General features: G+C 48.3%; 1 protein-coding gene across 1 annotated transcript in view; it reads right to left on the minus strand.

Moving 5' to 3' along the window:
- HEATR3 (HEAT repeat containing 3) overlaps positions 1–27,544 on the minus strand; it is a 155,169-nt gene that overhangs the window by 33,031 nt on the left and 94,594 nt on the right. The window contains exon 14 of the mRNA XM_082271172.1: positions 997–1,173. Within this exon, the coding sequence (XP_082127298.1) occupies positions 997–1,173 (177 nt within the window). The remainder of the gene's footprint in view (positions 1–996; positions 1,174–27,544) is intronic.

Consider the following 27,544-nt stretch of genomic DNA (forward strand, 5'->3'; position numbering starts at 1 on the left):
GTACAGAAATCAGCCGACAGACCGCAGATTTGCAAGACTGGGCATGCTCAGAAAATAAAAAACACAGGGAAAGTTAACCATTACATGACATCACTTCTGCAGTCAGCTGAAGTCTGCAGACAAAATTCTTGTGCTGTCCTTGTGCTGTCTGCACTTTTCAACAGACACCGACATCCCTGGGAGAAAAGACGAACGTTTGTATGACGACGATCCGTACGTGTGTACGGGGCTTTACACTTACCAGTCCGGATGGCGTGGGGAGCCTGCTCCAGCGACCAAACCGCTGCACTGAGGACAGGGAGTGTCGCAAGCATGACGCAGCGGAACTGCGGAGCGAAACCGCAATGGCGTCCAGTGAGGTAGCCACCTCACCGATAGCATCCCTGCAGCGAACAGGGATGGGTCGTTCAATGTGCCAGGGCAAAACCTAAGCTGAACGCTCGATGGCAGGCTGGGAAGCCCCTGGCCCTGAGCCCTGGGATCCAGGGTGGCCAGACTGAGACCCAGCTCCGCATGATCATCTTCATCAGAAGAAAGTAACTAACGCTGAAAACAAACAGCTAAGTAAAAGAGAAAAAACTTCAAATAAAATCAAAAAGAGAAAAGAAGCTGAGAATAAGAACCCCAGCACAGGAACAGCCCAACCTACTTCTGAGCTAGGCATTAGAAACTGAGTTGGAAATGCAGGAAGCAGGGAGGTATGGACTGAGAGGACCACCCCCTGGGGGTGGGATATGCTAAAAGCTTTGATATTAATATATTCTGTTGCCTAGCTACTCCTACGGAGCAAAGGTCAATAACCCCATTAGTGACGAATATGAAGTGGCGGCGACTGTCGGAGGACGTAAGAGAAAATCAGTATTGGCAGTACTGCAGGATCATGTTGGTATGTGAAACAAATGGAAGAAATGGAGCGAGACATTAATAAAGACAGAAAAAAAAAAAATTTACTGACTGCTATAATTCATTGAACAATTATATATGGCTAGTGTTTACCTTTGATTTAAAAGCTGGCTGAATTTTCTTCAGAGCTTGATGTAGCTTTATCTCCACAGCAGCCTTCTCCGCTTCGTCACCATCAGCAAATACATCAAAAATAGCATCCAGTGCTCCCCCGGAAACCACCAAGGAAGAATCTTGACTCGCAACTCCAAGAAGGAAGCTTCCTATTAACTGAAGGAGAAAAAAAACTTTAGAAATATATATATATATATATATAAGAAGGTTTGTGACTTTTTACCCATTTGGAAATCTTTTCCACCTGTCCCCAAAGTGGTTGTAAATTCAGAAGGTTTTTTTTTTTTTTATCTTAATGCATTCTAAGCCCCCTAATACTTACCTGAGCCCATCTCGATCCACGGATGTTGCAGGGGACTCTCCCCCGATTGGCTGAGACGGCAGCGCGGCGCTATGGCTCCCGCTGCTGTCTAAGTCTGTAAGCCAATAAGGAGAGAGGGGGCGCGGCCGAACCACAGCTTCGTGTCAGAACAGACACAAGGAGCTGTGGCTTGGCTCAGGTGTCCCCATAGCAAGCTGCTTGCTGTGGGGGCACTCAACAGGAGGGAGAGGCCAGGAGCACCAAAGAGGGACCCGAGAATATACTGTACATACATATTAGGAACTAACGCTCCATAGTTTCTACAATATGCAGATTATTAAACTACTACTGAGTAACAATTAGACCTCGTTCACACAATTAATCTGTGCCCTGTGTGGAAGCTGTGTTTACCCGCACAGGGATGCACGGGTTTCTATGCCTCCCCATGTAGGCAGTTTTATTGATGTCAACTGGGATGCAGCAGCTGCATGGACATGCCCATAAAACAAGGTTCCAGTGTGGAGAAGTGTACATCATCCGGTCATGGAAATCTGTCCTGCTGGACCCGAAATCCTTTCGCCGTGGCCGGCTTGTACGGCAAGGTTAGAACCAGGAAGTAGGCTCGGTGTATTTGCTTGACAGCGAGGCTTGGTGGATACTTGCCGTGAAGGAGCGCGGCTGCCCTTCCCCAGGCAGCAAGCACACTCGGAAACGCGTCGCATGCAGAGAACATCATCCAGGTTCGACTATCCACCAAGCCTCACTGTCAAGCAAATACACCGAGCTTACTTCTTGGTTCTAACCTTGCCGTACAAGCCGGCCACGGCGAAAGGATTTCGGCTCCAGCAGGACGGATGTCCATGACCGGATGATGTACACTTCTCCACACTGGAACCTTGTTTTATGGGCATGAATATATGCTTACCAACGTGAGCGCATAATTTTATTCATTAAACCTGTTGCATAAAGTCTACACTTAGAGGCGCCTCTGTCTGTCTTTGTTTTAGCCCTGTGGAACCCCTGGCTTTTGGTTTCTAGATGGCTGCCCTACATGGTGGACTTTTTCTCCCCCTGTGCCATTAATGACTTTTAACTCCATAGACTTTTTGGTTCGATATGTAATCAAGCGCCTGTTAACATTGTGCATGGACATGGCTGCTGCTCCCAATTTGACATCCATGAGTATGCACGGCCCTGAACACAGCGTACAGAGGGGGAAAACTATGATGATGTAACTATGATGTAAAATATATAACTGTATAATCACTGGATTTCAGCTTGCAGGCATCAGTTTCCTCAAAAGGATACAGAGTAGATGCACCAGAACCTTGAGGTCATTTGGGACTCAGAGGCTACATGTACACGGCCACTGCTCCCAATTTGACATCTGTACGTCCACCAGAAACATTAGTAGAGAATAGGCTTGGGTTACCCGTTGTAGCCAGACTGTCACCTCTGTGTCTGTGTGCACATATGTTATTTCTGTGTGGCGGTGATGAAACTAGGCCCAAAGTGCGAGGCAAGACCTCTGGTACTCAAAAATCCAGACAGCTAGTGCTGATGAGGGTCCGATGCCCAGGAGGTGACCAGGTCACTGTAGGCAGGTAAAAGGAACAATCAGAGATCAGAGTTGCAAAGCAGTAGCAAGAAGATGGTACCTACATGATGAATCGTGGGAAGAGCATGGGCATGCGACAATCTACCTAGCCAATGAGGACAATATTCAGTCTATCAGCGTTTCACTTTTGCAAGGTAAAAATAGACCTCGCTCCATCCAGTTAGACACACACACACACTTGAAAGAGTTTTTATACGCTTTTGAAATGTTCCATATTTTGTTATGTTACAACTAAAAACATAAATGTATTTTTTTGGGATTTTATGTGATAGACCAAAACAAAGTGGCACATAATTGTGAAGTGGAAGGAAAATGATAAATGGTTTTCCAATTTTTTTTCTGAATAAATAAATATCTTTAAAGTGTGGCGTGCAATTGTATTCAAGCCCTTTTATTCTGAAAGTGTGTGTGTGTGTGTGTGTGTGTGTATTTGGGCTGCAACTAACAATTGTTTTCATAATCGATTAGTTGGCCGATTATTGTTTCGATCCATTACTTGGATAATAACCTTAACCACTTGCCGACCGCCGCACGCCGATCTACGTCGGCGGTCAGCCCCTCACAGGCAAATGACGTAGGGCTACGTCACTAGCTTGTGAGGGTCTAGGGAGCGAGCGCGCGCCGCCGGAGGCGCGCTCCCGCGTGGTCACGGACCCCCCCGCGCGTGTGACCGGCGGACCCGATGTCCGCCGGCCACTCTGCGATCGGCGGGGGAGAGGGAGAAAGTCAGGCAGCTTGTGTAAACAAGCTGCCTGTCATTCTCCCCTCTGTATGAGAGCTGATCATATGGATCTACTATGTAGATCCGTTGATCACTCTGCATACAGCTGAAGCCACAGCCAATCACAGTAAGAATCACGCCCCTAGGGACACACACAGCCCCTCCCTCTCAAATAAAGTTAACCCCTTCACTACCAGTGTATTTTTACAGTAACAGTGCATATTTATAGCACTGATTACTGTAGAAATGTCACTGGTAACCCCAAAAGTGTCAAAAATGTCAGTCAAGGGTCCGATCTGTCCGCCGCAATGTCGCAGTACCGCAAAAAAAAAAAAAAAAAAAAAAAAAAAAAAAAAAATCGCAGATCGCCGCCATTACGCGTTAAAAAAAAAAAACAACAAAAATGACAAAAATCTTTCCCTTAGTCAGTAAACGCAAAAACTTTTGCGCAAACCAATCAAAATACGCTTTTTGCGATTTTTTTTACCAAACATAGGTAGCATAAAACAAATTGGTCGGAAATGTTAAAAAATTTTGATTTTTAAATTTTTTTGGGGGGAATTTCATATAAAAAAAAGGGAAAAATATTGCTATTTTTGCAAAATTGACGCTCTTTTTTTGTTTATAGCGCGTGATCAAAAAATCGCACAGGTGACCAAATACCGCCAAAAGAAAGCTCTGTTTGTGGGAAAAAAAGGACGCCAAATTCGTTTAGGTACAGCGTCGAAAGACCGCGCAATTGTCCGTTAAAGTCACGCAGTGCCGAATCGCAAAATACCCCCTGGTCGTTTAGCAGCCAAATCCTCCGGGGGTTAAGTGGTTAAAGTGTGGTGTCGAATTTAATGAGTTTTTTTTTTTTTTAAAAAGGCAATTTATTCTTAAATATCTGCAGCATCTCACAAAAGCGAGTGGACCCCTCACATTTTTGTAAATAAAATACATCTTTTCATGTGACAACATTGAATAAATGACACTTTGCTACAATGTAAAGTAGTGAGTGTACAGCTTGGATAACAGGGTAAATCTGCTGTCCCCTCAAAACGGCAACACACAGCCATTAATGTCTAAACTGCTGGCAACAAAAGTGAGTACACCCCCAAGTGAAAATAACCAATTGGGTCCAATTAGCCCCTTTTCCCTTCCCAGTGTCATGTGACTCCTTAGTGTTACAAGGTCTCAATTGTGAATGGGGAGCAGGTGAGTTAAATTTGGGGTTATCGCTCTCACTCTCTCATACTGGTCACTGGAAGTTCAACAATGCACCTCATGGCAAAGAACTCTCTGAGGATCTGAAAAAAAGAATTGTTGCTCTACATAAAGATGGCCTAGGCCATTAGATTACCAAGACCCTGAAACTGGGCTGCAGCACCGTGGCGAAGACTATACAGGGGTTTAACAGGACAGGTTCCACTCAGAACAGGTCTCACATGGTCAACCAAAGAAGTTGAGTGCACATTCTCAGCATCATATCCAGAGGTTGTATATAGGAAATAGACATATTGCTGCAGAGGTTGAAAGGTGGGGGGGGGGGGGGGTCTGCCATTTAATGCTCAGACCATAGGCCACACACTGCATCAAATTGGTCTGCATGGCTGCCGTCCCAGAAGGAAGCCTCTTCTAAAGATGCCCAAGAAAGCCCAAACAGTTTCCTGAAGACAAGCAGACTAAGGGCATGGATTACTGGAACCATGTCCTGTGGTCCGATAAGACCAAGATAAACTTATTTGGTTCAGATGGTGTCAAGCGTGTGTAGCTGCAACCAGGTGAGGAGTACAAAGACAAGTGTGTCTTGCCTACAGTCAAGCATGGTGGTGGGAGTGTTATGGTCTGGGGCTGCATGAGAGCAGCCGGCTCTGGGGAGCTACAGTTCATTGAGGAAACCATGAGTGCCAACATGTACTGTGACATACTGAAGCAGAGCATGATCTCCTCCCTTCAGGGACTGGGCCACAGGGCAGTATTCAAACGTGATAACGACCCCAAATACCCCTCCAAGACAACCACTGCCTTGCTAAAGAAGCTGAGGGTATAGATGAGTGTTTTTCAACCACTGTTCCGGACGTTGCCTGGTGTGCCGTGGGAACAATTGAATAGATAAGATTTAAAAAAAAAAAAAATGTAAAAAATTTTCGCCCATTGGCGGGCGCCAGACTGTGTCCTGGGTATGGGGGGTGGAGTCAAAAACCAGCAGGGGCGCCGATTGGCGCTCTTCAGCGGGACACTCCCACTTTTATGATGTCCGGGCTGTGATTGGTCCAGACTCCAGCCTGGACCAATCACAGTAGGACATCATCTTCCGCCTTCCTTCCCGCCCGAGCACAGTGTGCACAGCAGCGGAGAGAAGAAGACGTCGTGAGTCACCAGGAGGACCGGAGTGGACGGAGACCAGGACTTGGCGGGAGTCGGCACTGCAGAGAGACCGCATCCGGATCCAGACCAGGCCGCAGGCGCAGCGTGAGGAGGTCATCTGGAACCAGTCAGTCAGCAGCCCGGTAAGTGAGTCCTCCTCCTCCTCATGCCTATTCCATCACCTGTGCCATTATTATACCATCTGTGCCATGCCATACCATCTGTGCCATGCCTGTACCATCTGTGCCATGCCTATTCCATCACCTGTGCCATGCCTATTCCATCACCTGTGCCATGCCTATTCCATCACCTGTGCCATGCCTGTACCATCATCTGTGCCATGCCTATTCCATCACTTGTGCCATGCCTATTCACTCACCTGTGCCATGCCTATTCACTCACCTGTGCCATGCCTATTCCATCACCTGTGCCATGCCTATTCCATCACCTGTGCCATGCCTATTCCATCACCTGTGCCATGCCTATACCATCACTTGTGCCATGCCTATACCATCACTTGTGCCATGCCTGTACCATCACCTGTGCCATGCCTGTTCCATCACCTGTGCCATGCCTGTTCCATCACCTGTGCCATGCCTGTTCCATCACCTGTGCCATGCCTGTTCCATCACCTGTGCCATGCCTATTCCATCACCTGTGCCATGCCTATTCCATCACTTGTGCCATGCCTATTCCATCACTTGTGCCATGCCTATTCCATCACCTGTGCCATGCCTGTAACATCACCTGTGCCATGCCTATATTCCATCACTTGTGCCATGCCTATTCCATCACCATCATCCAAATAGGGGGGGCTTCAAAATTCAAAATAGCAATAACACTTTACAAACCATTGTGATTTTTTCTGACTATTACTATGATTTTTATTATACAGTAGTTTGGAAAGTTTATTATTCAGTACTTATTATTCATCGAATAAAAGTAAGGGCTCGCCTCTTGCACTCGGGCGTTCCGATCAGATCCGCCTGTCAGATCTGATTGGATGCCCCATTCAGCCCTATGGAGCAGCGGATGTCAGCGGTGACATGTCTGCTGACACCCACTGCCATCCGCATCCGATCCTGTCCGTGAAATCCGGACGGATGGAAACCCTATTTTTCCATCCGTCCTGGGTGGGGATCGGATGAGAGAGGACAGGCGGTCCGCTCTCATCCGATTCCCCATAGAGAGCAGCGGGACTCTGACATCTCCCTCTCCGCACACATTTTCTAATGGTGGTGTGCCTCAGGATTTTTTTCATGAAACAAGTGTGCCTTTGCCCAAAAAAGGTTGAAAAAAATGGATTTTTGTAAGAACTTACCGTAAAATCCTTTTCTCTTAAGCTCATTGACAGACGTAGTCTTCTTGATTCTCAAGAGCTGGGTTATGTTGTCTCCGCAGGAGTAGGACTAGGCAGAATGACAAAACGTTCTGGCTCCACCCTAGGGGGCAGTCCCTGAGGGTATATCCTCCCTCTCTCTGCTACAGGGAATCAGTTCTGTTTAAAGCAGTACAGAGAAATTAACCCAACCCAACTCAATGATAGAGGGGCGGGTACTACGTCTGTCAATGAGCTTAAGAGAAAAGGATTTTACGGTAAGTTCTTACAAAAATCCATTTTTCTCTATCGCTCATTGACAGACGTAGTCTTCTTGATTCTCAAGAGCTGGGACATCCAGAAGCAGTGCCACAAATGAGGGGTGGGATTGACAAAATCAAATCCAATCTAGTAGGCCCAACCGGTGCCAAACTAGAAGTTTTAAAGGCTCATTATAAACAAAGAATGAGACTAAAGAAAAATTTTCCAACGGAAAAAACCCTCGAGGTAGACCACTGGTCTCCTCAAATTGCGGCCTGCAAAACCTTGCGGCCAAATGAGGCATCAGACGATGCCATTACATCAACTTTATAATGTTTAGAGAAGGTATGCACCGACGACCAGGTAGCCGCCTTGCACACCTGGACCACTGACGCCTGATGGCGAAAGGCCCATGACGCACTAAGTGCCCGAGTGGAGTGCGCCTTAACAGGGAACGGGGGCTCCCGACCCTTAATAGAATAAGCCTGTACTACCGTCTGTCTGATCCATCTGGAAATGGTCGCGGCAGATGCAGGCAACCCCTTTTTGGGTCCATCTGGGATCACAAAAAGTGAATCCGTCTTGCGAAACGAGTCTGTCGTTTTCAAGTATACCCTGATCGCCCGGACCACATCCAAGGAGTGCAAAGTAAATTCCCGAGGATGACTGGGCTTAGGACACAGGGAAGGTAATACAATTTCTTCATTCAGATGAAATTCTGAAACTACTTTTGGTAGGAAGGATGGATTCGGACGAAGAACCACCTTATCTCTATGAACCACCAGATATGGTGAACGACAAGATAATGCGGCCAGTTCTGACACCCTGCGTGCAGAAGTAATAGCCACCAAGAAGGCCACCTTCTGGGACAACGTGGGTAGAGGAATCTCCCTAATATCTTCAAAGGGAGGTTTCTGAAGAACCGACAACACTAAATTAAGATCCCAGGGGGGTAACGGCGCGTGCACTGGCGGAGCCAGATGTCGCACCCCCTGGATGAAATTCCGCACCAAGGAATGAGTAGCCAAAGGCTTCTGAAAGAAGATGGCTAATGCTGAGACCTGACCCTTGATAGTACTCAAGGCCAGTTTCTGCTCAACCCCTTGTTGCAGAAAAGCCAATATTCGACTAATCGAATAAGACCGAGGACGGAACCCCAAAGGTTCACACCATGCAATGTAGGACTTCCATGTGCGATGATAAATCTTTCTGGAAGTCGCTTTCCTTGCTTCAACTAGAGTAGGAATAACTGAAGCTGACAAACCTTTGTCCTTCAGCACCTGGGTCTCAATAGCCAGGCCGTTAAAGCCAGCGATCGTAAAGCAGGATGGAAGATCGGTCCCTGAGACAGTAGATCCTCTCTGAGAGGAAGTCTCCACGGGACGTCCGCCACCAGTCTGACCATGTCGGCGTACCAAGCTCGACGAGGCCAGTCCGGAGCTACCAGGATTGCTGGGATTCCTTCCTCCTCTACCCTGCGAAGAAGTCTTGGCAGTAACGCGAGAGGAGGGAAGGCATATATTAGCTGGTATTGCCCCCACGGGGCGATCAGTGCGTCTGCGGTTTCTGCTAGAGGATCGCGGGAGCGAGCCACGAATCTCTGAACTTTCCTGTTGAATCGTGATGCCAACAGATCCACATCCGGGGTGCCCCACCGTAGGCACAACTGGTGGAAAACGTCTGGATGGAGGGACCATTCCCCCTGATCCAGGGTCTGACGGCTGAGATAATCTGCCTGCCAATTCTCCACCCCCGGAATGAACACCGCAGAGATTGCTGGAACAAATCATTCCGCCCAGCGAAGAATGCAAGCCACTTCTTTGGCCGCTCGGACACTCTTGGTGCCCCCCTGGTGATTGACATAAGCCACGGCCGTGGCATTGTCCGACTGGATCCGAACCGGGCTGCCCTGGAGCTGCTCGGTCCAGTGAATCTGACAAAGTCTGATCGCTCTCAGTTCCAATACATTTATCGGTAATCTGGATTCTTCCGGGGACCAAAGTCCCTGGGCAGATAATTGACCGAGAATTCCTCCCCATCCGGATAGACTGGCATCCGTGGTCACTATCGTCCAATCTATTGGCAGAAATGACTTTCCCTGGCTGAGCATTGGAGACCGAAGCCACCAAACCAGAGACTCTCTGGTCTGTTTGTTCAATCGTATCTGATTGTCCAGGGATTCCGGATTCCGATTCCATCTGAGGAGAATCTCTTGCTGAAGAATTCGGGTATGGGACTGGGCAAATGGGACTGCTTCGAATGAAGCCACCATCAACCCCAGAACCCTCATGCAAGTCCGAAGGGAAGACCGGCTGTTGGACAGTAACAACTGGACTGCTGATTGAATCTTTCGAAGTTTCCCTACCGGAAGAAACACTCTTGTCCTGACTGTGTCTAGAATTAGACCCAGATATTCGAGCCTCTGGGTGGGAACCAGAAAAGACTTTTGCTGGTTCACCAGCCACCCGAATTCCTGTAAAGAAATCATAGTAATTTCTATGTTTTGTAGCAAGGTCTGAGGAGACTCTGCATGAAGCAGAAGATCGTCTAGGTAACCTAGAATCGATATACCTCTTTGGCGCAGAAGTGCCAACATTGGGGCCAACACTTTTGTGAAGACCCGCGGAGCCGTGGCGAGACCGAAAGGTAACGCCACAAACTGATAGTGGTTCTCCTCTACGGAAAAGCGTAGAAAACGCTGATGTCCTGCGAAAATGGGAATGTGAAGATAGGCGTCCTTGATGTCTATGGACGCTAGGACATCCCCTGGATGCAGGAAGGCTGCTACCGTGCGAATGGACTCCATTCTGAATCTTCTTATGTTGACGAAAGAATTGAGTGCTCTTAAGTCCAGAATTGGACGCACTTAGCCCTCTTACCTGGGTATTGTAAACAGGTTTGAATAAAACCCTTGAAACCGTTCTGTCCAAGGAACGTGGACTACCACTCCTTGTTGTAGTAGATCTGTGACTGCTCTCCGCAGATCTTCTAGACGATCCGGAGATAGTCGGATATTGGAAGGGAAGAATCGCGCCGGTGGGAGAGATCGAAACTCGATCTTGTACCCTGACTTTATGACTTCGCAAACCCATTTGTCCGGGATTCTGGAAAGCCATGGATCCGGGAACCGGTGAAGACGTCCCCCCACCCCAGTTATGGGTGGGGGCGCACCTTCAGGCTTTGGATGGTTTATCTTCAGGTCTGGAGGGGGCGGGCTTTTGCTTGCCCGACCAACGACCCCTGACGCCTCCTGTAGGAACCTTGGAGGACTTAGTTTTTTCACCCGCTGGACGAAAAAAGATGGGTTATACTTACTGATAACTCCTTTTCTAATAGTCTTCCAGGACAGCCCATGAGACCTTAGGCTCCTCCCCCAGGGACAGGAAACACATTCCAAAATTCAAATAAAAGGCGGTGCCTTAGTCCTCACCTTCAGTATTTCATGAGAACCGTAGGACACCCTGTAAAACATATACATAGATATATATATACACATATCATTTATACATAATACCAGATAAATCGGGTGGGAATCCGGCTGTCCTGGAAGACTATTAGAAAAGGAGTTATCAGTAAGTATAACCCATCTTTTCTCAAAGTCGTCTTCCAGGACAGCCCATGAGACGATAAGCAAGAAACTTACCAGTCTAGGGAGGGACCACTGCCTGGAGCACCTTTCGACCGAACGCCTGTTCCTGAGAAGATAGGAGGTCCAGGCGATAATGTCTAACAAAGGTCGAAAAGTTAGACCAGGTAGCTGCCTTACAGATTTGTTCTGGAGAGGCACCGGCCCTTTCAGCCCAAGACGTGGACAGTGCTCTAGTAGAGTGTGCAGTAATGAAAGGTGGAGTCACCTTTTTCACCATATAGGCTTCTGTGATAGCCTGTTTGATCCATCTAGCTAAGGTTGCCTTAGAAGCTTTTTCCCCTTTATGGGGGCCGGAAAATTGTAAAAACAAAGTATCATTCTTCCTGAAGGTTTTAGTCACCTCCAGGTATCTCAGAAGGGCTCTTCTGACATCCAAACAACTAAATTCTCTTTCTTTATTGTTGTTTGGGAAATTGCAAAAGGAAGGAAGGACTATGTCCTGAGTCCTATGAAAAGAAGAGACCCTCTTGGGCAAAAATCCTGGATCTGTTTTTAGCACAATCCTGTCGTCAAAAATCATAAGAAAAGGTTCTCTGATTGAGAGAGCCTGTAATTCGCTAACTCTTCTAGCCGAAGTAATAGCTACTAAAAATAAAGTTTTTAGGGTGAGCATTTTTACTGACAGGTCTACCAAGGGTTCAAACGGACTGGTAACCAAAGCCTGGAGTACCAGGGATAGATCCCAAGCTGGGCACGTTTTAATCCTGGTTGGCTTTGTCCTGGCAATTGCTCTGAAAAAGGCATTCACATTAGGGTCTTCTCTAAGGGAGAACCGAAGGAAGACACTAAGGGCGGCAGCCTGTACCTTTAAGGTCCCTAGGGAGAGACCTTTGTCTATGCCTTCTTGAAAAAAATCTAAGATAGTTGGAATATCTGGGGAAAATCTCTGATTCTCCACCATCCAAAAATGAAATTTCTTCCAACTTTTTGCATATATTTTCCTAGTGACCGGTTTTCGACAGCTGGTCAATGTTTGGATGACTCTGTCTGAGAACCCCTGAGAACCTAGAATTTGTTCCTCAGATACCAGGCCGACAGGTTTAGGGTCCTGAGAAATGGATGGACCACCGGACCTTGAGTTAAGAGATCTAGTCTCCAAGGGAAGGTCATTGGAGGTAGTGCAGCCAATGCCTGAAGGCGTGCCAACCATGGCCTCTTGGGCCAGTATGGGGTTATCAGGATCATCTCTATATCTACTAGGATTATGGAAAATAATTTTTCTATTTTCCTGTTTGCCTAGGAGGCAAACAGATCCACTACCGGTAGGCCCCAAGGGGTTGTGACTTTGAAAAACACCTCTAGGTTGAGGAACCAATTGTCCTGGTTCATCTGGTGGTGGTGCAGATATGTCTGTGATACCTGGATGGTCCAGCTTCGCCTTATTGATAGGTGAAGAGAGGATTTCCACCCCCAAAGGGTCCTTTTCAACTTGGTGGGAACCTTTACTTTCTGTTCTAAGGAACTTGACTATCCATCCCAATTCTGTAGGAAGAACATTTGGAGTGGACGTAGTTGGAACCCTGCCCAGGGGACCGCTGGGAAACAGGAGGTCATCAAGCACATCCTTCTTGTGACGTCCCTCAGAGAGACCCAGATTCTTTCTGGATGTAGAAGACAGAACTCCAGCCTGTGTCCTTGGCCTACTAGGTCTAGAATAAAAGGGCTGGAAGAAATCCTCTTCCATAGTGGGAGGAAGGCCCCTAAACTTCCTCCCACCCTGGGAAGGGAGTCATTGGGGCTTGTCGGGGCGTTGAGGAGGGTTAAACAGAATGTTGCCCTTCCCTTTTCCTTTATGCCCGGTCCAATGTTTTTTGAAATTTTGCTGGGTTTCAAAAGACTTCTGCTGTTTACCCCTGCCCCGAGCATTCCTCTGAGCATAGGGGAATTTCTTCTTTTCTGGGAATCCCTTCTTTTTATCCGCTGTACGCTCCAGGGCTTCTGTTAGGCCTGGGCCAAAAAGGTGGTCTCCTGTGAAGGGAAGACCACAAAGGCGAGATTTAGAAGTAACATCACCTGACCATGTCTTGAGCCATAGGCTTCTTCTGGCCGTATTAGCCAAAGCTGAGGTCCTTGCTGCCATTCTTACAGCTTCAGCTGAAGAATCCGCCAGGAATCCAATTCCCTGAAACAAGAGCGGAAATGATTTATTAATCTGTTCCCTCGATGTTCCAGCAGACAAGTGTGTTTGGATTTGAGATAGCCAGAGCTCCAGGTGTCTGGCTATGCAGGTGGATGCCAGGGCTGGCTTTAAGCTCATAATGGAGGCTTCCCAGACCCTACGCAAAGAGATATCAGTTCTCTTATCCATAGGGTCTTTTAGAGCTCCTGAATCCTCAAATGCCAAGTCAGTGCCTTTGGAGATTCTGGAAAGGGAGGCATCCAGCTTAGGGATTTTGTTCCAAGGCTGATCCCCACTGTTGTCAAATGGATACCTTCTTTTCAAAGTCTTTGGAAAAAAAGGCTTTTTATCAGGAGAATTCCACTCCTGTTTAATCATATCCAATAGGGAGCTATGCACAGGGAACACTCTAGCATGCTTTTTATGACAAGCGTACATCAAGTCATGCTTAGAGAGATGCACTTCTTCCTCCTCAATTTCTAGAGTTGTATAAACTGCCTTTAGTAGGTTATCTACATCCTCCAAGCTCAATTTAAAGTTGGAGCTATTATGGGAATCCTTGTCTATGGGTTCCTCCCCTGATCCTGATCCTTCTTGCTCCCCACCGGAGGAGTGGGAAGAAGAAACTTCCTCCAAACCCACTGGGATATTCAAAGATGGGGCCTGGGCCAATGGAGCCTGAGCTGGGGTGGAAGGCTGGACTGGTGCCTGCATCTTTTCAACGAGAGTTTTGAATGAACTAATGGTACTTTTTAGTTCATCTCTCACTGAGGTCAGCATTTTCTGGGTAGAGACTGCAGGGTCGTCTCTGACCAGTTTAGCTATACATGCCCGGCACACTGCTTTGTTCCAAGAGGAACTCAATTTCTCTCCGCATACAGCACACTTCTTTTTGGGGGGCTGAGGTGGGTTATTGTCCTGAGCCTTGGCCTGGAAGATAAAAGACAAGAGAATTATAATCAGGGAAACTTGTCCTCCTCCCACCTCCCGCTTATCCCCCATTTGTGATTTAGAAAAGAGGGAGCGGTGCTGCTTAACCCCTGCCCCTAACGATAGAAAAGAGAGGGGGGAAGGGGAACGGAGTTCCTAACAGGTATCTGCAAATAGGGTGTACATTTCCCCTTGCTTACCTGAGAGGTGCCGATGCCAGAGCCGACTTCCACCGCCTGTGCGGTTACTGTCGTGTCCATCGCTCTGTATGGTGATCCCAGCACTGCTGTTTCCACCTAACATCGGTCGCCCATATGTACTCACTGTTCGCGCCTTCGGAAACTGGAACGAGGGTTTCCGGCGCCCGCGGATGCCGTCACTGCGCCGGAAGTGACACTGTCGCTTCCCGTGAGGCCAGAGTGGATACGCTGAGTTCCGCCCCCTCCGTTTTTGGCGCCAACTTCAAAATTTCTTCCGAAGTTAGCGGTTCCGGGTACACAGGACTCTGCTCCAAGGAACCGGCCGACCAACGGAGTGGACTCCCCAACGTTCCACCAGACAGCATCCGTAGTCCTGCCGAGAGGCTAGAAGAACAGGAGACAGCGGTCAGCCCCTATTGCGGCACTAAGGGGGTACCGCTATGGGCTGAGGAGATGCATCTTTCCAAGTCTTTCCAAGGACAGTCCAGGAGACCGGGAGCTTCAGTTCCAGGAACATGTTACCCCCTGTCCGGAGGAAACACTAAATACTGAAGGTGAGGACTAAGGCACCGCCTTTTATTTGAATTTTGGAATGTGTTTCCTGTCCCTGGGGGAGGAGCCTAAGGTCTCATGGGCTGTCCTGGAAGACGACTTTGAGAAAACCTCTTGTGAGCAGAAAAAGAAGGCCCTCGTCTTTGACGAGTTCCTCTACCTTTAAAATTTTGCGGTAAAAAGGTGCTTTTTCCACCGGTGAGATCCTTAATGATCTCATCTAAGTTGGCTCCAAATAGACGTTCTCCTGAAAAGGGGATATTAGCCAATGCTTTTTTGGAACCTTGGTCGGTTATCCAACCTTTTAGCCACAGTGTACGCCTGAGAACCACTGCTGAGACTGATGCTCGCGCCATTAATGGAGTGGCGTCTAACGCCGCATCACATACAAACTGTAACCCCTGTATCATTTGTTCCAACAAATCTGATACCGCCTGAGGGACTTCTTCTAAGTCCCGGCGTAACCACTTGGTCCATTCAGTTACAGCCTGCGAAACCAGACCAATAGCAATTATAGGTCTGAAAGCTGATCCAATCAAGGAAAACATGGTGCGAGACATAGCTTCTATCTTGCGATCCACTGGATCTTTAAAAGACGGAGCGTCTTCTAAAGGAATAACCGTGGCTTTATTCAATCTAGCAATTGGTGAATCCACCACAGGTGGTTCTGTCCATTTCTTAATAAGGGTTTCCTCAAACGGATAACGCCTGTCAATGCGTTTGGAAATATTAAAAGTGCGTTTTGGCAGACGCCATTCTTCATCGATTGGATTGCCAAAACATTTGGGCAATGGAAAAACCTTTGCCACTTTGATGCGCTTTTTAGTCCCAAAAGGGATCTCAGTTTCAGCTATTTCTGATGGAATACCCTGTAACCTTAACCACTTAAGCCCCGGAAGATTTTACCCCCATTCCGACCAGGGGGTATTTTGCGATTCGGCACTGCGTGAATTTAACGCACAATTGCGCGGTCATGCGACGCTGTACCTAAACGAATTTGACGTCCTTTTTTTCCCACAAACAGAGCTTTCTTTTGGTGGTATTTGATCACCTGTGCGATTTTTTGATCACACGCTATAAACAAAAAAAGAGCGTCAATTTTGCAAAAATAGCAATATTTTTCACATTTTTTTATATGAAATTCCCCCCAAAAAAAATGTAAAAATCAAAATTTTTAAAAATTTTCGGCCAATTTGTTTTATGCTACCTATGTTTGGTAAAAAAAAAAAATCGCAAAAAGCGTATTTTGATTGGTTTGCGCAAAAGTTATCGCGTTTAATAACAAAGGGAAAGATTTTTGTCATTTTTGTTGTTTTTTTTTTAAACGCGTAATGGCGGCGATCTGCGATTTTTTTTGCGGTACTGCGACATTGCGGTGGACAGATCGGACCCTTGACTGACATTTTTGACACTTTTGGGGTTACCAGTGACATTTCTACAGTAATCAGTGCTATACATATGCACTGTTACTGTAAAAATACACTGGTAGTGAAGGGGTTAACTTTATTTGGAAGGGAGGGGCTGTGTGTGTCCCTAGGGGCGTGGTTTCTACTGTGATTGGCTGTGGCTCTAGCTGTAAGGACACTGATCAACGGATCTACATACCAGATCCGTTTTATCAGTGTCTTTGCAGCGAGGAGAATGACAGGCAGTTTGTTTACACAAGCTGCCTGACATTCTCCCTCTCCCCCGCCGATCGCCGAGTGACCGGCGGACATCGGGTCCGCTGGTCACACGCGCGGGGGGGGGGTCCGTGACCACGCGGGAGCGGGGGCGCGCGCTCGCTCCCTAGACCCTCACAAGCAAGCAACGTAGCCCTACGTTAGTTTGCCTGTGAGGGGCTGACCGCCGACGTAGATAGTCGTGCGGCGGTCGGCAAGTGGTTAAAGTCTCTTGAACAGATACAATGAGTGCGTTTACCAACGCTTCCTCTCGGGCTATGGCAGATGCCGAAACATCCTCCTCACTGTCTGAAGAGACAGGACCCGAGACACCAATACCAGATGAAGTACCTGCAACTGCAGAAATAGGCTCAGAGTCTGAATCCGAGGTTTCAGATAATAAGGGGTTAGGCGGGGGTCGCTTTCTTGCGCCCTGTCCCTGACAAGCCACTTCCACCCGGGACACAAAAGTTTCCATAATGGCTGACAAAGATTCAATTGTCAATGGGGTGCTGGAGGATCCCGCAGACCCCTCGAGGGGATCCGGAGGAGATACATGAGTGGCAGGGTCCATGTTAATACAGGACACTTTTGCCAGCAATAAACAAAAAAACTTTTTTTTTTTTTTTTTTTTTTTTGTGTGTCTCCCCCTAGCGCAATAGCGCCCCTCAGAGTACCTGCTTCTCGATCCCAGAGAGAGAGAGAGAGGGACCCCCAAGGCTCACCAACCGATGCAGTGCAGTTTCCAACAAACTGCAGCCAGCGTCTGTTTTACACAGACTGGAAGGAGCTGTTTGCTTTTTCCCGGGCAGAAGGCGTGGCTCCGCCCCCTGTGTACGCCTTCCGGCGTTCCCAGCCCTCCACGAGGAAGCTGGGCTCACAAAACATGGCCGCCCCCATAGAAGAGACATAAGACTCCAAAAACATGGCGGCCGGCGTGACCTGAGGACATACATGCATTCGGTCTACGGCAAAATGGCGGCGGACCGCCGATATCGTCTTCCCAGCACATCCACCTGCACTCTGCTGAGAGGTGACATATGGATCTACAGAGATACACTGCACATAAGGTAGGATTATACCTCCTATGTTTGCTGTAATATTACAGTCTGCTGGGTAGAGTGTTAGCTCTTGAACCAAGTCCACTTCCCACAAACACATGCTGTATTACAAGGGGGACTTGTAAGTGTCAGATATATACTGACCATATATGGAGGGGCCCATAATATATACTGCCTCATAAATGAGGAAAAAAGGGAACGTTTTACTCACCATACCGAACCGACAGGCACCCTCTCTTCATAATACCCTCTCCACCGAGGTGGGGGTTTGTGGACGCCTCGACTCTCTGGTCCTGGCGTCCAAGCGAGCTTTTAACTCGCAAAGTCAGACCCTTTACTGGGACTCCGTCGCGGCCGACTCAGCGCACTGGTCTGCACGCGCTTTTAGGCAGAAACCGGGGTGACCACTGGATCTCACATCCAGCCCGTCGCCCGGCCCCGCATACTTACTTGAATATGTCGCGGCCGACCAAGCGCAATGCCTGGTCTGCACGCGCTCGTAGGCCGGCTGGGGTGACCACAAGTGTCGCCCAGTCCGGCATTTTTGCTTGAAGATCTCACAGGAAAAAAACACTGGAGAAAACTACCTAAAAAATGTCTTTTTCTTAAAGAAAAAAAAAGTCTTGCCAGGACCAAAAGCTCCCAGCAAGGAACTTAGGTCCTTACTCCTGACTAGACAGAAAAAAACTGATTCCCTGTAGCAGAGAGAGGGAGGATATACCCTCAGGGACTGCCCCCTAGGGTGGAGCCAGAACGTTTTGTCATTCTGCCTAGTCCTACTCCTGCGGAGACAACATAACCCAGCTCTTGAGAATCAAGAAGACTACGTCTGTCAATGAGCGATAGAGAAACACTGGTATAGATCATGGACTGGCCAAGCATGACTCCAGACCTAAACCCTATTGAGTATCTGTGGGGCATCCTCCAATGGAAGGTGGAGGAGCGCACGGTCTCTAACATCCACCAGCTCGTGATGTTATCATGGAGGAGTGGAAGAGGACTCTAGTGGCAACCTGTAAAGCTCTGGCGAACTCCATGCCCAAGAGGGTTAAGAGAGTGCTGGAAAAATAGAACTTTTGTAAGAACTTACCATAAAATTAATTTTATTTTCTCTTACGTCCTCTGACAGTCGCCGCCGATCCATATAAGCCTTTACTAACAGGTAATGGCGCCGGAGTAAGCTAGGCAGATAGAAATGTGAATACAAAACTTTTCTATACTTACACACCTCTAGGGGGCCGTCCCCAGCCATTATCCCTGATCCAGTCACAACTGGTCCTCAGTTTGTAGCAAGCAGTACCGAAAGGCAATAACCCCCAGATCCAAAAAAACAGGGACGGGACTGTCAGAGGACTCAGAGAAAAGAATTTTACGGTAAGTTCTTACAAAAATTATATTTTCTCTTACGTCCTCAGACAGTCGCCCCTGATCCATATAAGCCTTCACTATTGGGACGTCCCAAAGCAGTGCGGGTGGGAAGACGCAACCAAAAAAAACTAACGAAAAAACACCCCAAGGAAGAGACAGAAAAAAATATGTCCTTAAAACTTTGCGGCCAAGGGAGGCACCCGAGGATGCCAAAACATCAATTCTGTAGAATTGCGTGAAAGAGTGCACAGACGACCAGGTCGCCGCTTTGCACACCTGAGCCAGAGCAGCCTGATGGCGAAAAACCCAAGAGACGCTGACGGCTCCAGTAGAAAAGGCCCTTACAGGGAAAGGAGGAACCTGACCCTCGATGGAAGAGGCTTGAAAAAAAAACGTCAGTCTGATCCACGGAGAAGAGGTGGCCGCGGACGCAACTGAGCCCTTTTCGAGGTCCCTCAGGAAGAACAACAGGGAATCAGACTGCCGAACAGATGCCACGGCAGCCAGGAAAACCCTGACTGCTTGGACCACATCCAAGGAATGCAAAGCCATCTCCTGGAGATGCTCGGGCTTCTCTCAAGCGAAGGCAGCATAATATGCTCGTGGAGGTGGAATGAAGAAACCACCTTGGGAAAAAAAAAAAATGAGTGGGTCGCAGAACCACTTCATCCCTATGAAACACCAGATAAGGAGAACGGTAAGACAAAGCTGCCAATGCAGACCCTCTGCGAGCAGACGTGATAGCCACCAGAAAAGCAACTGTCTGGGACAACACAAGCAGAGGAAAACCTCTGATGTTCTCAAAAGGTAGGTAGTGGTTACACAGACAACACCAAAATCAGGCCCGGGGAGGCAAGAGAGCCTTCCTCGGAGGAGCCAGACGGTGCACCCTTATGAGGAAGTGCGAAGTAAAGAATACGATGCCAAGGGATGTGGAAAAAGACGGCCAAAGCCGACAACTGACCCTTGATCGCGTTCAGCGCCAAACGCTGATCCACTCCTTTCTGCGGGAAGGCCAAAAACTTCCCCACCGAGAAGGAGCGAGGATGTAACGCATGCGATCCGCACCAGGCATATACACTTTCCAGGTGCGATGAGAAATCTTCCTCGAGGTAGCTTTATGAGCCTTCAATAATGTAGGGATGACCGCCTGTGGAAGACCCCTATCCCTCAAGACCTGGCTTCCAACAGCCACGCCGTGAAAGCTAGAGACTGCAAAGCAGGAAGGAAGATCGGCCCTTGAGACAGAAAATCGTCCCGCCAGGGAGGCCCGGCGACCATCTGTACGATGGCCGCGTACCAGGACCTACGTGGCCAGTCTGGGGCCACCAGAAAAACCGACATCCACTCCAACGCCAACCTGCGGAGGAACCTGGACAACAGTCGAACTGGAGGGAAGGCATACAACAGCCGATACTGGTGCCAAAGGCACACCTAAAGCATCCGTGGCGTCCGCCAGAGGATCGCGAGGTCCGGCCACAAACTTCCCAACCCCATTATGGAGACGGGGCGTGAACAGATTCACGTCCAGAGTCCCCCACTGGGCACACAACAGGCGAAATACCTCCGGATGCAGGGACCAGACTCACTGGTCCAAGGTCAGGCGACTCAGACAGTCCGTCTGCCAATTTTCCACACCCGGAATGGGAACAGCCGAAAGCGCAGGAATGTGCAATTCGGCCCAAGACAGGAGCACGGCCACTTCCTCGCCCGCCCGGGCACACTCGGTGCCCCCTTGGTGATTGATATAAGCCACAGCCCCAGCGTCGTCCGTCCATACTGGAACCGGACACCCCTGAAGTTAAGATAACCAACAGACAAAGCCTGATCGCGCGGAGCTCCAAGACGTGTAAAAGCAAAGAGGCCCCCACCGCCGACCACAACCCCCGGGCACAAGGCGTGCCCAGGACTTCTCCCCAGCCCGACAGGCTGGCATCCATGGTGAACACCGTCCACAACAGAGGCCGAAAGGACTGGCCCTGTGTCAGGGTCGGCGACCAGAGCCACCACAAAGGATCCGACCGCAGCCAGTGGAATAGAGAAACTACTTTTTTAAAAGATAGGTATATTGCGCTCAACATGTGCCATACGATAAAGTGCTCGTGCAGATATAAATAGTGATGTGGATTTATTGGAGTTAAAAAGTCTCTGTGATTGTTTAATATCAATAAAAGTCCATAAAGCAGCAACAATGACCATGATAAAAGCATAGACTTGATAGCAGTGTTAAAAGCCTCCACCTCCACACTTTCACCCAGTGTTCAAGCAAGGTACTTCTTACCAGAAGTATATGACCCCTTGATTATAGGGGGTCACATAGACATATTGATCCAATATTTAAACGATCCTCAGCTCCAAATTCCCTTAGTCCCGGGATAAGCTCTCAGACCAAAAGCAGGATCGACTTTGGCAGGGTCTGTATAGCTTGCTTCACTTGAGGCTCCAGGTGATTGAACTACTTGTCCAATGACCGGGAGTCCTGCCTCATCTGGCTACCTGGATGGCTGCGAAAGCAGAAACCATCAGACCCAGAGACCGCCCATAGGTCCGCAAGGAGGAGGGATCGTCGTCCCTGAGGAATCTGATCTCATCCCTCAGGAGCCGGGGTTACCCACCGGAAGAAAAAACTGGCGCCTGAGCCGAGTCCAGGACCATTCCCAGGTAATGAAGACAACCTGAAAGAGTCAATGCCGACCAATGAAAATGGACGTTCCACCCGAACTCCCAGAGTGTCTGAAACAGCCACGGTCAGAAAACTTGACAAAGATGCACACAAGCTCGACCTGAACAGGAGGTCGGCCAGAAAAAAAAGAATACGCAATCTCCTTTAAACGCAGTAAGGCCCGCACTGGAGCCAAAATCTTGGTGAAAAACCTGGGAGCCGAAGTGAAACCGAAGGGTAGGGCCAGAAAACTGGCCAGCTCCCCTGCCACCGCGAAGCGAAGACATCTCTGAGAACCCTCGTAGATAGGGATAGATAGGGATGGGTAGACACTCATCCAGCAAGGCGATAGGAGGCCAGGAAGTCCCCTGGACCCAATGACGCCACGACCGGCTTTGAGGGACTCCATCCAGAACTCCAGCACCCGCAAAAAATGGTTCAGAGACTGCAAGCCCCCTGTTCTGGGCACAGAGAACAGGATGGAAGAAAAAAAAAAAAAAAAAATCGCGAAACCTGTCCCGTAAAGACACGGGCACAAAGACTCCTTGGGTGAGCAGAACATGCACCACCCCCAGGAGACCCCAGAGACGAGCAGGAGGCAGCTGGAGAGCCGACAGGAAGAACCTGTCCATGGGGCTAGATCGAAAACTGATCTTGTACCCTGAAAAAGAAGCAATTTGTGAACCCCCATGTCCTGAATACTGGACAACCAGGGAACCTGAAAGCAATACAGACGTCCCCCCACCCCTAAGATGGGTGAGGGCGTCCCTGCAGGAAGAGGTGGACTGGGCCGCCGAGCCAGACTGACCGGCCTTTGTCTCACCCAACCACGGCTTTTTGTGACCACCGGAGGGCTTGAAGCCCTTGTCCTGTGCCCCTAAGGCACGAAAGGACCCACACTGAGCTATCAAGGAAGGCCCCCGCCTAGCGTGGGAGGACCTACCCCTAGCGACCAGGAGCAACCGAGTACTCTGACCCCCGTAAGCCCCTTAATCATCTCAGCCCGAGTGTTCCCAAAAGGACGACTCACCAACAAGGAACATGAGACAACGTCTGTCTGGAAGCGTGGTCGGCCAAACCAGCTGACCCGAACGCAGACAACCGAGCGACCAATGGAGCCTCGTCCAAGGCCGCGTCACACAGGCACATCCCTGTACGGACAACCAAAACCACCAAGACAAGGGCAGTCGGATAGGTCGACTCTGCCACCAGGGTGCACCGAAGCACCTTGGCCCATGCCACGAGTACCTGAGAGGCCAGCACCGCGGCAAACACAGGTGTAAACAGGAAAGCGCCTCAACGCGCCTATCAGCCAGATCTGTGAACTGGCATCGAGGTTTATTTAGTCAGCCCAGAGACAGTGTGGTCCACGTAAGGAGACACCGTCCAACATCTGATCACGGCCTCCTAAAAAGGGATATTGGTGGGAAAAGACACTCACCACCAGCATATGTGTAATGCGATGTCACCGGTCATGCATGGGTTTGCGTAAATTCACAGGGCAGGGAAACCTGACCTGACGTCCGGGCACTTCGGAACCTGAAAGCAGCCCTTGTACTTGACGGAGAGGACTCATGGTCAAGATGGAGAGTTTCCGTAATGGCGCGAATGAGGATAGCTTATGGCAGCGCTTCCCCGCGCTATAGACGAGGAAGATTCTTCCACACCCTCCTCCTAAGCGGAGGACATGGACCCCACAGGAGGGACATCGTCCTTGGCAACCATTCAGGCTCGGAGTCCGAGGACTGGGAGGGCATAGGCCATTAATTGTTTAAAAACATTTTTTTTTTAAAAAAAAAGAGCACTCTGCAGTTCCACCATGGATGCAAAGAAGTGCAAGAGCAGCAGAAAACGGAGACCAGGGAAGAGGCTTCAGGAATACCGAAGCTCCCACCAGGCCTGCGGGGGAATTTTTGGTCTGGGACTTCAGAAAGCCAAGATCAAATAAATGGGATGCTGGCCCTTTAAATCGGCGGTTTCTGTGAAAGCCCACCGCAGCCTGCATTGTTTGAAAGAGTGCCTTCAGAAAATGCAAAATCCACAAACAATAACAATTTTGGCAGAAAAATGCCTTTGGCATTAGTAAAAATCCCCCCACAGTTTCATAAACTGTCACAGACTGCTCTGAGGTAAAATGGAGGGAAAGAGAGGAAGTGACCTCACGCCCTTAAAGGCCTAGCCCAGGAGCCACAATAAAATGGTGCCTAATGAAACTATGTAAAAAGGCACCAGCAAGATGGCCGCTTGCCCTTACTAGGCATGTGCCCTTACCTAAGATGGCGCCCGATCGACAGCAAGGCAGTATACATGACATGGCTGCTGCCCACACACAGAGGCCAGTGACTTTCCCTCACCTAAAATGGCGGCCGCACTAAAACAGCGCCAAATTAAGCGTACACACGTGGTCTGGCCACCACAGGGGACCCTAGGGAGACCCCACACCGCTATGGAGCCCCTCTCAAAAACTCCCAGTTACCACAAGTACCTCACACAGCGCCCTCAGAAGGGCCAGGGAGGGAAATAACACCAAGCCAGCCAGACGGGGGATCCCAGAGAGACCACCAGCCCTGCCATCCCTTAAGAGTGGGCCCACGAACCCCCCAAAAGTCCCCAGGGTCAAGGGGGTATCAGTACTCACCAGTCCAGGGAAGCGGGCACCGCTCTGATACGGGAGACCTCCCACCACCCAGTAGGGGTGCCGTCAGCCAAGGAGGGATGCTGGCAACACGCGGGCCTTCCGGGTTGAGAGACCCTCAGCGAAGACGCAGCTCCGCAGGCTCGTCCCCATTCCAAGGGGCACTGTCGTTGCGAGGCCTGGGCGAACCAATAACCTGCGACGCTCGTTGGCAGGCTTGGACTCCATGAAGGATCTATATTACCCAGTGCGAGGCCCAGCTCTGCAGTCACTTGTAGTCCTCCTGGAAAATGTCCCTGACTAACTAGTGATACTGAGAGAAATAAAAACCTATTTTCAGAAGAAAAATACAGTGGGGATCGAAAGTTTGGGCACCCCAGGTAAAAATGTTAATTAATGTGCATAAAGAAGCCAGGGAAAGATGGAAAAATCTCCAAAAGGCATCAAATTACAGATTAGACATTCTTATAATATGTCAACAAAAGTTAGATTTTATTTCCATCATTTACACTTTCAAAATAACAGAAAACCAAAAATTGCGTCTGCAAAAGTTTGGGCACCCTGCAGAGTTAATATCTTGTACTGCCCCCTTTGGCAAGTATCACAGCTTGTAAACGCTTTTTGTAGCCAGCCAAGAGTCTTTCAATTCTTGTTTGAGGTATCTTTGCCCATTCTTCCTTACAAAAGTCTTCCAGTTCTTTGAGATTTCTGGGCTGTCTGTCACGCACTGCTCTTTTAAGGTCTATCCATAGATTTTCAATTATGTTGAGGTCAGGAGATTGTGAAGGACATGGCAAAACCCTCAGTTTACGCCTCTTGATGTAATCCCCCATAGATTTTGAGATGTGTTTAGGATCATTATCCATTTGTAGAAGCCATCCTCTCTAACTTCAGCTTTTTCACAGATGGCATCAAGTTACCATCCAAAATTTGCTGAAATTTTATTGAATCAATTTTTCCTTCTACTCGTGAGATGTTCCCTGTGCCACTGGCTGCAATACAACCCCAAAGCATGATTGATTCACCCCAATGCTTAACAGTTGGACAGAGGTTCTTTTCATTAAATTCTGTGCCCCTTCTTCTCCAAACGTACCTTTGCTCATTCCGGCCAAAAAGTTCAATTTCAACCTCATCGGTCCACAGAATTTGTTTCCAAAATGCATCAGGCTTGTTTATATGTTCATTTGCAAAGTTCAAAGGCTGATTTTTGTGGTGAGGACATAGAAGAGGTTTTCTTCTGAGGACTCTTCCATGAAGACCATATTTGTACAAGTATCTCTTTATAGTGGAATAGTGTACACAAACTTCAGTGTCTGCCAGATCTTTCTGGAGGGATCGTGCAGTCAAAACGTGGGTTTTGAATTGTTTTTCTCACAATAGGGCGAGCTGCTCTGTCTTATATTTTTCTTGATCTTCCAGATCTTGCTTTAACTTCCACTGTTCCTGATGACTGTCATTTCTTAACCACTTTACCACTAGAGCATTTTGCTGTCTTACGTCTGGGCCACTTTTTGCGATTCGGCGCTGTGCGAATTTAACTGACAATTGCGCGGTAGTGCGACGCCGTACCCAAACTAAATTGACGTCCTTTTTTTCCCACAAACCGAGCTTTTTGGTGGTATTTGATCACCTGTGCGATTTTTACTTTTTGCGCTATAAACAAAAAAGAGCGTTTATTTTGAAAAAATAACTATATTTTTAACATTTTTTTATATGAAATTCCCCCCAAAAAAGATGAAAAACCAATTTTTTTTTAAATTTTTGGCCAATTTGTTTTCTGCTACCCATGTTTGGTAAAAAAAAAAAAAAATCGCAATAAGCGTATTTTGATTGGTTTGTTTTTTATTGCGTTTACTAACAAAGGGAAAGATTTCTGTCATTTTTGGTGTTTTTTTTTTTTTAACGAGTAATGGCGGCGATCTGCGATTTTTTTTTGCGGGACTGCGACATTACGGCGGACAGATCGGACCCTTGACTGACATTTTTGACACTTTTGGGGGTACCAGTGACATTACTGCAGTAATCAGTGCTATAAATATGCACTGTTACTGTAAAAATGACACTGGCAGGGAAGGGGTTAATTTTATTGGAGAGGGAGGGGTTAATGTATGCCTGGTGCTTACTGACGTGTGGGGGGGGGAGGTGACTGTGTGAGACAAGGACAGATCGGATGTCCAGCTGAACACTCCGATCTGTCACTGAGGAGATCCGCCCGCTTGTGTTTACACAGGCGGGCGGATCTCCACACTAGATCCCCGACGATCGGGGCAGAGCAGCGGCGATCGCCACTGCTCCTCCCCTGGCCCGACTCCCGCTGTGAATGCAAACAGCGGGAGCGCGCCTACAGGGGAGGAGTCTGGCGACGTAGGTCTACGTCGTCAGACGGGATCGTGCCACTTTGCCGCAGTACTATTCCAGTACTCAGTGGTAAAGTGGTTAATTATATTCCGAACAGAGGATATTGACATCTGAAAACGCTTTCCTATCTTCTTATAGCCTTCTCCAGCTTTGTAAGCATCAACTATTTTCAGTTTCAGGTTTCTAGACAACTGCTTAGAAGATCCCATGGTGCTGATTGTTGGGGCAAGGTCAGATGAGTCTGGGCATTTAAAACCTTTAAGATTGACATAACCTGGTTTTCCCAGACGATGGTTGAGAACAATCCATGACACTGGCAGGTCTCAGCCTTGCAAAGGGGGCAGTGTATGCTATAAATTCTGCAGGGTGCCCAAACTTTTGCAGACGCCATTTTTTTTGTTTTCTGTCATTTTGAAAGTGTCAATGATGGAAATAAAATCTAACTTTTGTTCACATATTATGTCTAATCTGTAATTTGATGCCTTTTGGAGATTTTTCCATCTTTCCTTGGCTTCGTTATGCACATTAATACAAATTTTTAACTGGGGTGCCCAAACTTTCGATCCCCACTGTACATATTGTCAGGAAAAAAACAGAAAGAAAAACTGAGACACTAGATCCCGGCTAGAAAAGCTAGCCTACTCCAAAGCTAGGCAGCATAAAACTGAGGACCAGTTGTGACTGTATCAGGGATAATGGCTGGGGACGGCCCCCTAGAGGTGTGTCTAAGTATAGAAAAGTTTTGTATTAACATTTCTATCTGC

Source organism: Pelophylax lessonae (assembly GCF_965119305.1).
Source record: "Pelophylax lessonae genome assembly, chromosome: 10".
Classification (NCBI taxonomy): Eukaryota; Metazoa; Chordata; class Amphibia; order Anura; family Ranidae; genus Pelophylax; species Pelophylax lessonae.